This window comes from Ciconia boyciana, chromosome 28, assembly GCF_034638445.1.
Source record: "Ciconia boyciana chromosome 28, ASM3463844v1, whole genome shotgun sequence".
NCBI lineage: Eukaryota > Metazoa > Chordata > Aves > Ciconiiformes > Ciconiidae > Ciconia > Ciconia boyciana.
Window position 1 is genome coordinate 1,236,814 of NC_132961.1, and position 15,080 is coordinate 1,251,893.

The 15,080-nt window shown below is 67.2% G+C and overlaps 1 protein-coding gene across 1 annotated transcript in view; it reads right to left on the reverse strand.

Annotated features, from left to right (window-relative positions):
• SHANK1 (SH3 and multiple ankyrin repeat domains 1) overlaps positions 1-15,080 on the reverse strand; it is a 43,276-nt gene that overhangs the window by 20,259 nt on the left and 7,937 nt on the right. Inside the window, 8 exon segments of the mRNA XM_072847668.1 lie at positions 7,244-7,319; positions 8,160-8,273; positions 9,172-9,338; positions 10,129-10,358; positions 10,990-11,052; positions 11,569-11,646; positions 12,311-12,427; positions 14,087-14,254. Of these exon segments, the coding sequence (XP_072703769.1) occupies positions 7,244-7,319; positions 8,160-8,273; positions 9,172-9,338; positions 10,129-10,358; positions 10,990-11,052; positions 11,569-11,646; positions 12,311-12,427; positions 14,087-14,254 (1,013 nt within the window).

Genomic DNA, 15,080 nt, shown 5'->3' on the forward strand with positions numbered 1-15,080 from the left:
GGGCCAGTACAGAACCAGTACGGGACCAGTATAGAACCGGTACGGGACCAGTACGGGACCAGTGTGGGACCAGTATAGAACCGGTACGGGACCAGTATAGAACCGGTACGGGACCAGTACGGACCAGTATGGGACCAGTACGGGCCAGTATAGAACCAGTACGGGACCAGTGAGGGACCAGTCTGGGACCAGTATGGGACCAGAATAGAACCAGTACGGGACCAGTATGGGCCAGTACAGAACCAGTATGGGCCAGTATAGAACCGGTACGGGACCAGTGTGGGACCAGTATGGAAGCGGTATGGGACCAGTATAGAACCAGTACGGGACCAGTATGGGACCAGTATAGAACCGGTATGGGCCAGTACGGGACCAGTGCGGGACCAATATAGAACCGGTACGGGACCAGTACGGACCAGTATGGGACCAGTACGGGCCAGTATAGAACCAGTACGGGACCGGTGAGGGACCAGTCTGGGACCAGTATGAGACCAGAATAGAACCAGTACGGGACCAGTATGGAACCGGTACGGGACCAGTATGGGACCAGTATGGGACCAGTATGGGCCAGTACGGGACCAGTATGGGACCAGTATGGGACCGGTATGGAAGCGGTATGGGACCAGTATAGAACCAGTATGGGACCGGTATGGGCCAGTACAGGACCAGTATGGGACCAGTATGGGACCAGTATAGAACCGGTATGGGCCAGTACAGGACCAGTACAGGACCAGTACGGGACCAGTATGGGACCAGTATAGAACCAGTATGAGATCGGGATGGGACCAGTACAGGACCAGTATGGGACCAGTCTGGAACCAGTATGGGACCAGTACGGGACCAGTATAGAACCAGTATGGGACCGGTATGGGCCAGTACAGGACCAGTATGGGACCAGTATGGGACCAGTATAGAACCGGTATGGGCCAGTACAGGACCAGTACAGGACCAGTACGGGACCAGTATGGGACCAGTATAGAACCAGTATGAGATCGGGATGGGACCAGTACAGGACCAGTATGGGACCAGTCTGGAACCAGTATGGGACCAGTACGGGACCAGTATAGAACCAGTACGGACCAGTATGGGACCAGTACAGGACCAGTACAGGACCAGTATGGGACCAGTACGGGCCAGTATAGAACCAGTACGGGACCAGTATGGGACCAGTACGGGAGCAATACGGAAGCGGTATGGGACCAGTATGGGACCAGTATAGAACCAGTACAGGACCAGTATGGAACCAGTATGGGCCAGTATAGAACCAGTACAGCACCAGTATGGCACCAGTACGGCACCAGTACAGCTCCAGTACAGCTCCAGTACGGCACCAGTACAGCTCCAGTACAGCTCCAGTACAGCTCCAGTACGGCACCAGTACAGCACCAGTACAGCTCCAGTACAGCTCCAGTACGGCACCAGTACAGCACCAGTACGGCTCCAGTACAGCTCCAGTACAGCACCAGTACGGCTCCAGTACAGCTCCAGTACGGCACCAGTACAGCACCAGTACAGCACCAGTATGGCACCAGTATGGCACCAGTACAGCTCCAGTACGGCACCAGTACAGCACCAGTACAGCACCAGTATGGCACCAGTACAGCTCCAGTACGGCACCAGTACGGCACCAGTACAGCTCCAGTACAGCTCCAGTACAGCACCAGTACATAACCAGTACAGCTCCAGTACAGCACCAGTACAGCACCAGTACAGCTCCCAGTACAGCTCCAGTACAGCACCAGTACGGCACCAGTACGGCACCAGTACAGCTCCCAGTACAGCTCCAGTACAGCTCCAGTACGGCACCAGTACAGCACCAGTACAGCTCCAGTACAGCTCCAGTACGGCACCAGTACGGCACCAGTACAGCTCCAGTACAGCTCCCAGTACAGCACCAGTACGGCTCCAGTACGGCACCAGTACAGCTCCAGTACAGCTCCAGTACAGCACCAGTACAGCTCCAGTACAGCTCCAGTACGGCACCAGTACGGCACCAGTACAGCTCCCAGTACAGCACCAGTACAGCACCAGTACAGCTCCAGTACGGCACCAGTACAGCACCAGTACGGCACCAGTACGGCACCAGTACAGCACCAGTACGGCACCAGTACAGCTCCAGTACAGCACCAGTACAGCACCAGTACAGCTCCAGTACAGCTCCCAGTACAGCTCCAGTACGGCACCAGTACGGCACCAGTACGGCACCAGTACAGCTCCAGTACAGCACCAGTACAGCTCCAGTACGGCACCAGTACAGCACCAGTACAGCACCAGTACAGCACCAGTACAGCTCCAGTACAGCTCCCAGTACAGCTCCAGTACGGCACCAGTACGGCACCAGTACGGCACCAGTACAGCTCCAGTACAGCACCAGTACAGCTCCAGTACGGCACCAGTACAGCACCAGTACAGCACCAGTACAGCTCCAGTACAGCACCAGTACAGCTCCAGTACGGCACCAGTACGGCACCAGTACAGCTCCAGTACAGCACCAGTACGGCTCCAGTACGGCACCAGTACAGCACCAGTACAGCTCCAGTACAGCACCAGTACAGCTCCAGTACGGCACCAGTACGGCACCAGTACAGCTCCCAGTACAGCACCAGTACAGCACCAGTACAGCTCCAGTACGGCACCAGTACGGCACCAGTACAGCACCAGTACGGCACCAGTACAGCTCCAGTACAGCTCCAGTACAGCTCCAGTACGGCACCAGTACGGCACCAGTACAGCACCAGTACGGCACCAGTACAGCTCCAGTACAGCTCCCAGTACAGCTCCAGTACAGCTCCAGTACGGCACCAGTACGGCACCAGTATGGCACCAGTACGGCACCAGTACAGCTCCAGTACAGCTCCAGTACGGCACCAGTACAGCACCAGTACAGCTCCAGTACGGCACCAGTACAGCTCCAGTACAGCACCAGTACAGCTCCAGTACAGCACCAGTACAGCTCCAGTACAGCACCAGTACGGCACCAGTACAGCTCCCAGTACAGCACCAGTACGGCACCAGTACAGCTCCAGTACAGCTCCCAGTACAGCACCAGTACAGCTCCAGTACGGCACCAGTACGGCACCAGTACGGCACCAGTACGGCACCAGTACAGCTCCAGTACAGCTCCAGTACAGCACCAGTACAGCACCAGTACAGCTCCAGTACAGCTCCCAGTACAGCTCCAGTACAGCTCCAGTACGGCACCAGTACGGCACCAGTACAGCTCCCAGTACAGCTCCCAGTACGGCTCCAGTACGGCACCAGTACAGCACCAGTACGGCACCAGTACAGCTCCAGTACGGCACCAGTACAGCTCCAGTACAGCTCCAGTACAGCTCCCAGTACGGCACCAGTACAGCTCCAGTACGGCACCAGTACAGCACCAGTACAGCTCCAGTACAGCTCCCAGTACAGCTCCAGTACGGCACCAGTACGGCACCAGTACAGCTCCAGTACAGCACCAGTACGGCACCAGTACAGCTCCAGTACAGCTCCCAGTACAGCACCAGTACGGCTCCAGTACGGCACCAGTACAGCACCAGTACAGCTCCAGTACAGCTCCCAGTACAGCACCAGTACGGCTCCAGTACGGCACCAGTACAGCACCAGTACGGCACCAGTATGGCACCAGTACAGCTCCAGTACAGCACCACTATGGCACCAGTACGGCACCAGTACAGCTCCAGTACAGCACCAGTACAGCTCCAGTACGGCACCAGTACAGCACCAGTACAGCACCAGTACAGCTCCAGTATGGCACCAGTACGGCACCAGTACAGCTCCAGTACAGCACCAGTACGGCTCCAGTACGGCACCAGTACAGCACCAGTACAGCACCAGTACAGCTCCAGTACGGCACCAGTACGGCACCAGTACAGCTCCCAGTACAGCACCAGTACAGCACCAGTACAGCTCCAGTACGGCACCAGTACGGCACCAGTACAGCACCAGTACGGCACCAGTACAGCTCCAGTACAGCTCCAGTACGGCACCAGTACGGCACCAGTACAGCACCAGTACGGCACCAGTACATAACCAGTACAGCTCCAGTACAGCTCCAGTACGGCACCAGTACGGCACCAGTACAGCACCAGTACGGCACCAGTACAGCTCCAGTACAGCTCCCAGTACAGCTCCAGTACAGCTCCAGTACGGCACCAGTACAGCACCAGTATGGCACCAGTACGGCACCAGTACAGCTCCAGTACAGCTCCAGTACGGCACCAGTACAGCACCAGTACAGCTCCAGTACGGCACCAGTACAGCTCCAGTACAGCACCAGTACAGCTCCAGTACGGCACCAGTACAGCTCCAGTACAGCACCAGTACGGCACCAGTACAGCTCCCAGTACAGCACCAGTACGGCACCAGTACAGCTCCAGTACAGCTCCCAGTACAGCACCAGTACAGCTCCAGTACGGCACCAGTACGGCACCAGTACGGCACCAGTATGGCACCAGTACAGCTCCAGTACAGCTCCAGTACAGCACCAGTACAGCACCAGTACAGCTCCAGTACGGCACCAGTACAGCTCCAGTACGGCACCAGTACGGCACCACTATGGCACCAGTACAGCACCAGTACAGCTCCAGTACAGCTCCCAGTACAGCTCCAGTACAGCACCAGTACGGCACCAGTACAGCTCCCCTGTGGCACCCCCAAACCAGTCCGGGCACCCCCCAGGGCACCCACGGGCGGGGCAGCTCGCGCCCGGCCGCGCACGCGGATTTGCACGCGCACAGCGCCCCGGCCCCACGGCCCCCAGCTGCCCCACAGCTGCCCCACAGCCGCCCATCGAGCCCCGACTGCCCCACGGCCAGCTGCCCCATAGCAGCCCAACTGCCCCATAAGTGACTGCCCCCTGAGCCCCCTAAGTGCCCTCAGCCCCACGACTGCCCCCCAGCCCCACAACTGCCCCCCAGCCCCGCAACTGCCCCACAGCACCCCAGCCCCATGACTGCCCCCCGCCCCACAACTGCCCCACAGCACCCCAGCCCCACAACTGCCCCCCGCCCCACAACTGCCCCACAGCACCCCAGCCCCACGACTGCCCCCCACCCCGCAACTGCCCCACAGCACCCCAGCCCCACGACTGCCCCCCAGCCCCGCAACTGCCCCACAGCACCCCAGCCCCACAACTGCCCCACAGACCTGCAACTGCCCCACAGCACCCCAGCCCCACAACTGCCCCACAGCCCCGCAACTGCCCCATAGCACCCCAGCCCCACGACTGCCCCACAGCCCCGCAACTGCCCCATAGCACCCCAGCCCCACGACTGCCCCACAGCCCCGCAACTGCCCCACAGCACCCCAGCCCCACGACTGCCCCACAGCCCTGCAACTGCCCCACAGCACCCCAGCCCCACGACTGCCCCACAGCCCCACAACTGCCCCATAGCACCCCAGCCCTACAACTGCCCCACAGCTCCACAACTGCCCCCCAGCCCCACAACTGCCCCATAGCACCCCAGCCCCACGACTGCCCCACAGCCCCGCAACTGCCCCATAGCACCCCAGCCCCACGACTGCCCCACAGCCCCGCAACTGCCCCACAGCACCCCAGCCCCACGACTGCCCCACAGCCCTGCAACTGCCCCACAGCACCCCAGCCCCACGACTGCCCCACAGCCCCACAACTGCCCCATAGCACCCCAGCCCTACAACTGCCCCACAGCCCCGCAACTGCCCCCTAAGCTATTGTCCCATAGGTCCCCCAGCCCAATTGCCCCATAGCCCAACTGCCCCATAGCCAAACTATTACCCCTCAGCCCCACAAGCCACTGCCCCACAGACCCCTAACACCCCACAAGCAGCTGCCCCATAAGCCCCGCAGACCCACAACTGCCACACAACCAACTGCCCCATAGACTCTCCAGCCCCATAACTGCCCCACAAGGAGCTGCCACATAAGTAACTGCCTCACAGACTCCCCAAGCCCCATAACACCCCCCAGGCAACTGCCCCATAGACTCCCCAGCCCCACAACTGCCCCACAGACACCTCTCCAGCCCCATATAACTGCCCCCGCCCCACAACACCCCCAAGCAACTGCCCCATAGACTCCCCAGCCCCACAACTGCCCCCCAGACACCTCCGTAGCCCCATATAACTGCCCCAGCCCCATAGCACCCCACAAGCAACTGCCCCCAGATCCCTTGAGTCCCACATCTGCCCCACAAGCAACTGCCCCATAGATCCTCCAGCCCCACAACTGCCCCACGGCGCCCCAGACCCGAACCTGCCCCACAAGCAGCTGCCCCATAGACACCCTCCCCAGCCCCCAGCTGCCCCCCACGACTCACCCCACCTCCTCCGGCCCCATGGCACCGGCCGGGGGGTCCCGCAGCACCCATGGGTGCCCCCGGCCCCCCCAGCGCCCCGAAGCCGCCACCGCGCCCCGAAGCCGCTAAGTGGGTCGGGGGGGGAGGGACACGGGGGGGACACGGAGGGGGGAGGGGACACGGGTGGGGGGAACACGCACACGCGTGTGCAAGGACGGACTGAACCGGGCCAGGCCCTGGGGCCCCTCCCCACAGCCGGGGGGGAGCCTCGGGGTGGGGGAGGGGGATTTGGGGGACCTCGGAGGGGGTTTGGGGGGCTGAGGCTTTGGGGGGGGGTCTTGGGGGATTTGGGGGATTTGGGGGTCCTGGGTTATGGGGAGTTTGGGGGCCCGGGGGCCCTTGGGGGGTGGGGGTTTTGGGGGTTGGGGGTCTGGGGGTTTTGGGGTGCTCGGGGGGCGTTTGGGGGTCCAGGGGTTTTGGGGTCCTCATGGGGGGGTGGGGGTTCCAGTGGTTTTGGGGGTGCTCGAGGGGGCTGGGGGATCTGGGGGTCCAGTGGTTTTTGGGGTGCTCGGAGGGGGTGGGGGGTCCAGGGGGTTTTTGGGTGCTCGGGGGATCTGGGGTTTGGGCGGGTCCGGGGGTTTTTGGGGTCCTCATGGGGGGTTGGGGGTCCGGGGGTTTTTGGGGTGCTCGGAGGGGGAGGGGGGTCTGGGGGTTTTGGGGTGCTCGGGGGGTGGGGGTTTGGGGGTTGAGAAGAGTTCGGGGGTTGGGGGCTCTGGGAGGGGTTGGGGGCGGTGGGGGGTCCAGTGGGTTTTGGGGTGCTCGGGGGGAGGGTGGGGTTTGGGGGGTGCGGGGGTTTTGGGGTGCTCGGAGGGGGGTGGACGTTTGGGGGTTAAGGAGAGTTCTGGGGGGTTGGGGGGTCTGGGTGGGGGTGGGGGGTGCGGGGGTTTTGGGGTGCGGGGTCTCACCTGGGGGCGTCGAAGCTGTCGTAGGAGCCGACGGTGTAGTGGCGGAAGAGGCGCTTGGCCTTGTCGCTGCGGCTCTCTGGGGGCACCGACATGGGGGTCCCGGGGGGCCATGGGGGCTGGGGCCTTGGGACCCCCTCCCCGGGATGTGGGTGCCACTTGGGGGCGGGGGGTGTTTTGGGTTGGGGACCCCACTTAGGGGTGCGGGTTTTGGGAAGGGGGCTGCATTGGTGGTGTCGTTGCCGTCATCCCCCCAGGTTGTGGGTCCCACTTGGGGGTCTGGGTTGGGGTCCCGTTGGGGGGTTCAGGTTGGGGGTCCCACTTGGGGGTCTGGGGTGGGTGGGGCTCCCACTTAGGGGTCCAAATTAGGGGTCCCATTTAGGGCTCCAGCTTGAGGGGGTCCCATTGGGGGATCCACTTGGGTGCCCCCCCCAAGTTGTGGGTCCCACTTGGGGGTCTGGGTTGTGGGTCCCACTTGGGGGTTCGTGTTGGGGGTCCCACTTGGGGTCCAAGTTGGGGGTCCCATTTAGGGCTCCACCTTGAGGGGGTCTCATTGGGGGGGTGTCCAAGTTTTGGGGTGCCCCCCCTGGCTGTGGGTCCCACTTTGGGGGTCCAGGTTGGGGGGGGCCCACTTAGGGGTCCCAGTTTTGCCCCCTCCCCAGGCTGTGGGTCCCACTTGGGGGTCCCACTTGGGGGTCCCACTTGGGGGTCAGGTGTGGGGCAGGTTGGGGGTCCATGTTGGCGGGGGGGCCTCACTTAGGGGTCCCATTTAGGGCCCCGGCTTGAGGGGTCCCATTGGGGTGGGTCCCATTTTTGCCCCCTCCCCAGGCTGGGGGTCCCACTTGGGGGTCCCACTTGGGGGTCCCACTTGGGGGTCAGGTGTGGGGCGGGTTGGGGGGTGTCCCTGTCCCCCCCGTACCTGTCTTGCCCTCGGGGGTCCGGGCGGGCACCTCCTCGACGCAGTCGGAGGGGAACCAGCCGATGCGGCCGCGGGCTTGGCCCTCCCAGAACCCCCCCTCGCCCACGCTCAGCACTGCCGGCAGTGGGGCGCGGGTGGGGGGGTGCTCTGCCCCACGGCGCGACCCACGGCGCGACCCACGGCCGCCCCCGGAGCCCCCCCGCCCGAGCCATCCTGCGCCCCCCACCCTGAGCATTGCTGGGGATGGGGAATGGGGGGGGGGGCTCTGCCCCATGGCGTGGCCCACGGCCACCCACAGCCCCCCAAGAGGGGACCAGGCACCCGACGCCCCAAGCACCCGACGCCCCACCCAAGAGGGGACCCAAGCACCCAATGCCCCACCCAAGAGGGACCCAAGCACCCAACGCCCCACCCGAAAGGGACCCAAGCACCCAACGCCCCAAGCTCCCAATGCCCCACCCAAGAGGGGACCCAGGCACCCAACGCCCCACCCAAGAGGGACCCAGGCACCCAACGCCCCACCCGAAAGGGACCCAAGCACCCGCTGCCCCACCCAAGAGGGACCCAGGCGCCCGCTGCCCCACCCAAGAGGGACCCAAGCACCCAACGCCCCAAGCACCCAATGCCCCACCCAAGAGGGGACCCAGGCACCCAATGCCCCACCTGAAAGGGACCCAGGCACCCAACGCCCCACCCGAAAGGGACCCAAGCACCCAACGCCCCAAGCACCCAACGCCCACCCAAGAGGGACCCAAGCACCCAACGCCCCACCTGAAAGGGACCCAGGCACCCAACGCCCCAAGCACCCAACGCCCCACCTGAAAGGGACCCAAGCACCCAACGCCCCACCCGAAAGGGACCCAAGCACCCAACGCCCCACCCGAAAGGGACCCAGGCACCCAACGCCCCAAGCACCCAACGCCCCACCCAAGAGGGACCCAAGCACCCAACGCCCCACCCAAGAGGGACCCAGGCGCCCGCTGCCCCACCCAGGGGCGCCCCGGGCACCCACCCTTGATGCGCTCGCCCTTGCTGAGGGAGAGCTCGCCCTCGCCCTGCGCCTGGTAGGGCTTCACGGCCAGGAAGGCGCGGCCGGGCACGGCCGAGTAGAGCTTCCGCTTCACCCCGCGGGTGCTCAGGGTGCCCCCCGGCCCCGGCTCCCGGCCCAGGCCGCCGGAGCTGCCGGCGCGACACCCAGGGGAGGACCCGGCCGCTGGGCCCGGCCGCGGGCACCCCCAGCCCCACCCAAGGGACCCAGGCACTTGGACGCCCCACCCAAGGGGACGCGGGCACCCCCAGCCCCACCCAAGGGACCCAGGCACCCGGAGCCCTGATCCAAGGGGACGCGGGCACCCCCAGCCCCACCCAAGGGTCCCAGATGCCCAAACCTCCACCTAGGGGTCCCAGCCCCCCCAGGGGTCCCAGCTGCCACCCAAGGGTCCCAGACGCCCCCCCAGGGGTCCCAGCCCACCCGCCCCCCCACAAGGGGTCCCAGCCCCCACCCAAGGGTCCCAGATGCCCAAACCTCCACCTAGGGGTCCCAGCCCCCCCCAGGGGTCCCAGCCCCCCACCCCGCGTCCCAGCCCCCCAGGGGTCCCAGCCCCCCCAGGGTCTCAGCCCCCCACCCCGCGTCCCAGCCCCCCCCAGGGGTCCCAGCCCCCCCACCCCGCGTCCCAGCCCCCCAGGGGTCCCAGCCCCCCCCAGGGGTCTCAGCCCCCCACCCCGCGTCCCAGCCCCCCACCCACGGGTCCCAGCCCCCCCGCGTCCCAGCCCCCCACCCACGGGTCCCAGCCCCCCCGCGTCCCAGCCCCCCCACGGGTCCCAGCCCCTGTCCCAGCCCCCCCGGGTCCCAGCCCCCCCAGGGGTCCCAGCCCCCCCCAAGCATCCCAGACACCCAAACCTCCACCCACCCGCGGGTCCCAGCCCCCCCCCCCGGGGTCCCCCCCGGGTGCCCCCGCGTGGGCGGTACCTGGCCCTGCCGCGGCCCTGCCTGCGGGGCTCCTCCGGGTGCCGCCCGCGGGAGGGGGAGCGGGCGCGCGCGCCGCGGGGGCTGCTGGCGCTGCGCAGGGTGCCCGAGGGGGGGCGGGGCGCGGGGGGGGCGCCGGGGGGGCCCCGCAGCACCCACTCGGGGAGCGCGGCCCCCCCCGTGTCGCTGTTGGCGCGCAGCAGGCGCTGGGGGGGCAGGGGCAGGCCCCCCGCCCCCTCCCGCCGCCGCCCCCCCGCGAACTGGGGGCTCTCCTGGGACGGCACTGGGGGGGCGTCGGGGGGCGACCGCGGGCCCCCGGGGTGTCCCCGCGTGTGTCCCCCGTGTCACCCCCGGGGGCCCTCACGTCCCCGCGTGGCGCCCCCGTGTCACCCGGCGTCACCCCGTGGCCCCCCGTGGCCCCCCCGTGGCCCCCCCGTGTCCTCCCATGACCCCCGTGTCACCCCTGTGGCCCCCTGTGTCTTCCCATGACCCCGTGTCACCCCGTGTCACCCCTGTGGCCCCCTGTGGCCCCCTCGTGTCCCCCCGTGTCACCCCCGTGTCCCCCCATGTCCCCCCCAGCTGGCCCCAGACCCTCATGTCCCCATGTCCCCCTGTGTCCCCCCCATCCCCATGTCCCCCACATCCCCCTGTCCCCCCTGTGTCCCCCCTGTCCCCCTGTCCCCCCCATCCCCCCTGTCCCCCCGTGTCCCCCCTGTCCCCCTGTCCCCCCGTGTCCCCCGTGTCCCCCTGTCCCCCCATCCCCCTGTTCCCCGTGTCCCCCCTGTCCCCCGTGTCCCCCTGTCCCCCGTGTCCCCCCGTGTCCCCCCGTGTCCCCCTGTCCCCCGTGTCCCCCCGCTCACCCACGTCCGTGTCCCGGTGGTTCTTGATCAGCTCCCCCAGCTCGAAGTTCCCGGCGATGACGGCGACCTGGGGGGGGAGGGGACACGGGACCCTCACGGGGGGGCCACGGGCCCACGGGGCCCTGCCCTGCCCCCGCCCCCGCGGCCCGGCCGCCTGCCCCCCATGGCCCCTGTCCCCTGTCCCCATGTCCCCGTGTCCCCCTGTCCCCTGTCCCCATGTCCCACCTGGAAGGGTGTCTGCCCCCCATGTCCCCCTGTCCCCTCCCTGTCCCCATGTCCCCGTGTCCCCATATCCCCGTGTCCCCATGTCCCCCCTGTCCCCTGTCCCTATGTCCCACCTGGAAGGGCGTCTGCCCCCCATGTCCCCATGTCCCCTGTCCCCATGTCCCACCTGGAAGGGTGTCTGCCCCCCATGTCCCCCTGTCCCCTCCCTGTCCCCATGTCCCCGTGTCCCCATGTCCCCCTGTGTCCCCATGTCCCCCCGTGTCCCCATGTCCCCTGTTCCCATGTCCCACCTGGAAGGGCGTCTGCCCCCATGTCCCCATGTCCCCGTGTCCCCATGTCCCCTGTCCCCATGTCCCACCTGGAAGGGCGTCTGCCCGCTGTTGTTCTTCACCTCCTTGTTGGCCCCCCGGTACAGCAGGATGCGGGCGCAGCTCTCCTGGGGACACCGCCCGTGGGACCCCAGCACCTGTCCCCATGTCCCCTGTCCCCATGTCCCCTGTCCCCACCTTGTTGTAGAGGGCGCAGATGTGCAGCGCCATGTCCCCTGTCATGTCCCCTGTCACCTCCCCTGTCACGGCCCCCGTCCCCACCTTGTTGTAGAGGGCGCAGATGTGCAGCGCCCTGTCCCCTGTCATGTCCCCTGTCATGTCCCCTGTCACGGCCCCTGTCCCCACCTTGTTGTAGAGGGCGCAGATGTGCAGCGCCATGTCCCCTGTCATGTCCCCTGTCATGTCCCCTGTCCCCACGTCCCCTGTCCCCACCTTGTTGTAGAGGGCGCAGATGTGCAGCGCCATGTCCCCTGTCATGTCCCCTGTCACGTCCCCTGTCACGGCCCCTGTCCCCACCTTGTTGTAGAGGGCGCAGATGTGCAGCGCCATGTCCCCTGTCATGTCCCCTGTCACGTCCCCTGTCACGTCCCCTGTCCCCACCTTGTTGTAGAGGGCGCAGATGTGCAGCGCCATGTCCCCTGTCATGTCCCCTGTCATGTCCCCTGTCCCCACGTCCCCTGTCCCCACCTTGTTGTAGAGGGCGCAGATGTGCAGCGCCATGTCCCCTGTCATGTCCCCTGTCATGTCCCCTGTCACGTCCCCTGTCCCCACCTTGTTGTAGAGGGCGCAGATGTGCAGCGCCGTGTTCCCGGACGCGTTCTGCGCCGCCGCCTCCGCCCCGTAGAAGAGGAGATGCTCCAGGTGCTGCGAGTGCCCGTGCTGGCACGCCTGGGGACAGGGACAGGGACAGGGGACGGTGACACAGGCTGGCACGCCTGGGGACAGGGACAGGGGACGGTGACACGGGCTGGCACGCCTGGGGACAGGGACAGGGGATGGTGACAGGGGCTGGCACGCCTGGGGACAGGGGACGGTGACACAGGCTGGCACGCCTGGGGACAAGGACAGGGGACGGTGACAGGGGCTGGCACGCCTGGGGACAGGGACAGGGGATGGTGACAGGGGCTGGCACGCCTGGGGACAGGGGACGGTGACACAGGCTGGCACGCCTGGGGACAGGGGATGGTGACACAGCTGGGGACATGGGGACAGGGGACAATGACACAGCTGGGGACATGGGGATGGGGGACAGTGACACATTTAGGGACATGGGGACAGGAACATGGGGACACAGCTGCGGACAGGGACAGGGACAGTGACATTGCTGGGGACATGGGGACATGTCTGGGGATGGGGACAAGGGGACGTGGGGACACTCTGGGGACGTGGGGACAGTGACATGGGCTGACACGCCTGGGCACAGGGACATGGGGACAGGGGGACACGGGGACACGGGGCACGGGGACATGGGGCAGGGGGACACGGTGACAGGGAGAGGGAGCCACGGGGCCCTGGGTGACAGGGGGCAGGGGGCCATGGGGACACGGGGACAGGGGGCCGTGGGGCCATGGGGACACGGGGCACGGGGCCATGGGGACATGGGGCAGGGGGACATGGGGACATGGGGACATGGGGCAGGGGGCCATGGGGACACGTGGCACGGGGCCATGGGGACACAGGGCAGGGGGACGGGGGGGCCATGGGGCCCTGGTGACAGGGGGCAGGGGGCCATGGGGACACGGGGACAGGGGGCCGTGGGGCCTGATGAGAGGTGGCTGGGGGAGAGGTGGCCCTGGTGACAGGGGGGTGGCCTGGTGAGGGGGTGGCCAGGTGGGGGTGGCCCTGGTGATGGGGGTGTCCCTGGTGGCGGGGTGTCCCTGGTGACCGGGTGGCCCTGGTGGCGGGGTGTCCCTGGTGGCTGGGTGTCCCCAGTGACAAGGGTGTCCCTGGTGGCGGGGTGGCCCTGGTGACAGGGGTGTCCCTGGTGATGGGGTGGCCCTGGTGACAGGGTGGCCCTGGTGATGGCATGTCCCTGGTGGCCGGGTGTCCCTGGTGACAGGGGTGTCCCCAGTGGCCGGGTGTCCCCGGTGGCGGGGTGTCCCCAGTGGCTGGGTGTCCCTGGTGACAGGGGTGTCCCCGGTGGTGGGGTGTCCCCGGTGGCAGGGTGTCCCTGGTGACAGGGGTGTCCCCGGTGGTGGGGTGTCCCCGGTGGCAGGGTGTCCCTGGTGACTGGGTGTCCCTGGTGGCGGGGGTGGCCGGGTGGGGGTGTCCCTGGTGACCGGGTGTCCCTGGTGGTGGGGTGTCCCCGGTGGTGGGGTGTCCCCGGTGGCAGGGTGTCCCTGGTGACAGGGGTGTCCCCGGTGGTGGGGTGTCCCCGGTGGCAGGGTGTCCCTGGTGACTGGGTGTCCCTGGTGGTGGGGGTGGCCGGGTGGGGGTGTCCCTGGTGACCGGGTGTCCCCGGTGGTGGGGTGTCCCCGGTGGCGGGGTGTCCCTAGTGGTGGGGTGGCCCTGGTGACAGGGGTGTCCCCGGGGGCGGGCGGGGCGCACCTGGTGGATCTCCTGCCAGCCGTTCTCGTCCACGGTGCCGATGCGGGCGCGGTGGGCCAGCAGGAGCTCGCAGCAGCGCGGGTCCCCCCCCACCATGGCCGTGTGGTAGAGGGGGGTCAGCCCCCGGCGGTCCTTGTAGTTGGGGGAGCCCCCCAGGTCCAGCAGCGCCTGCGGGCACCAGCCTGCACCCACCCGCCCACGGCACCCACAGCACCCCCGCACCCCCGCACCCACCCGCCCACGGCACCCACAGCACCCACTGCACCCACTGCACCCACCCACCCACGGCACCCACAGCACCCCCGCACCCCTGCACCCACCCGCCCACGTCACCCACAGCACCCACTGCACCCCCACACCCACTGCACCCACCCACCCACCCACCGCACTCACTGCACCCACTGCACCCCCGCACCCCTGCACCCACCCGCCCACGGCACCCACAGCACCCACTGCACCCCCACACCCCTGCACCCACCCACGGCACCCACAGCACCCACTGCACCCCCACACCCCTGCACCCACCCGCCCATGGCACCCACAGCACCCCCACGCCCCCGCACCCCTGCACCCACCCACCCACCGCACCCACATCACCCACTGCACCCACCCGCCCACTGCACCCACCACGCCCACAGCACCCCTGCACCCACAGCACCCACTGCATCCACCCACCCACAGCACCCACTGCACACCCACGCCCACTGCACCCACTACACCCCCACACCCACTGCACCGACCCGCCCACGGCACCCACAGCACCCACTGCACCCCGCACCCCTGCACCCACCCACCCATGGCACCCACGGCACCCCAGCACCCACAGCACCCACTGCACCCACCCACCCATGGCACCCACTGCACCCCCACGCCCACTGCACCCACCCACCCACTGCACCCGCAGCACCCACTGCACCCACCACACCCACTGCACCCCCACGCCCACTGCACCTACTGCACCCCCGCACCCACTGCACCCACCCACCCACAGCAC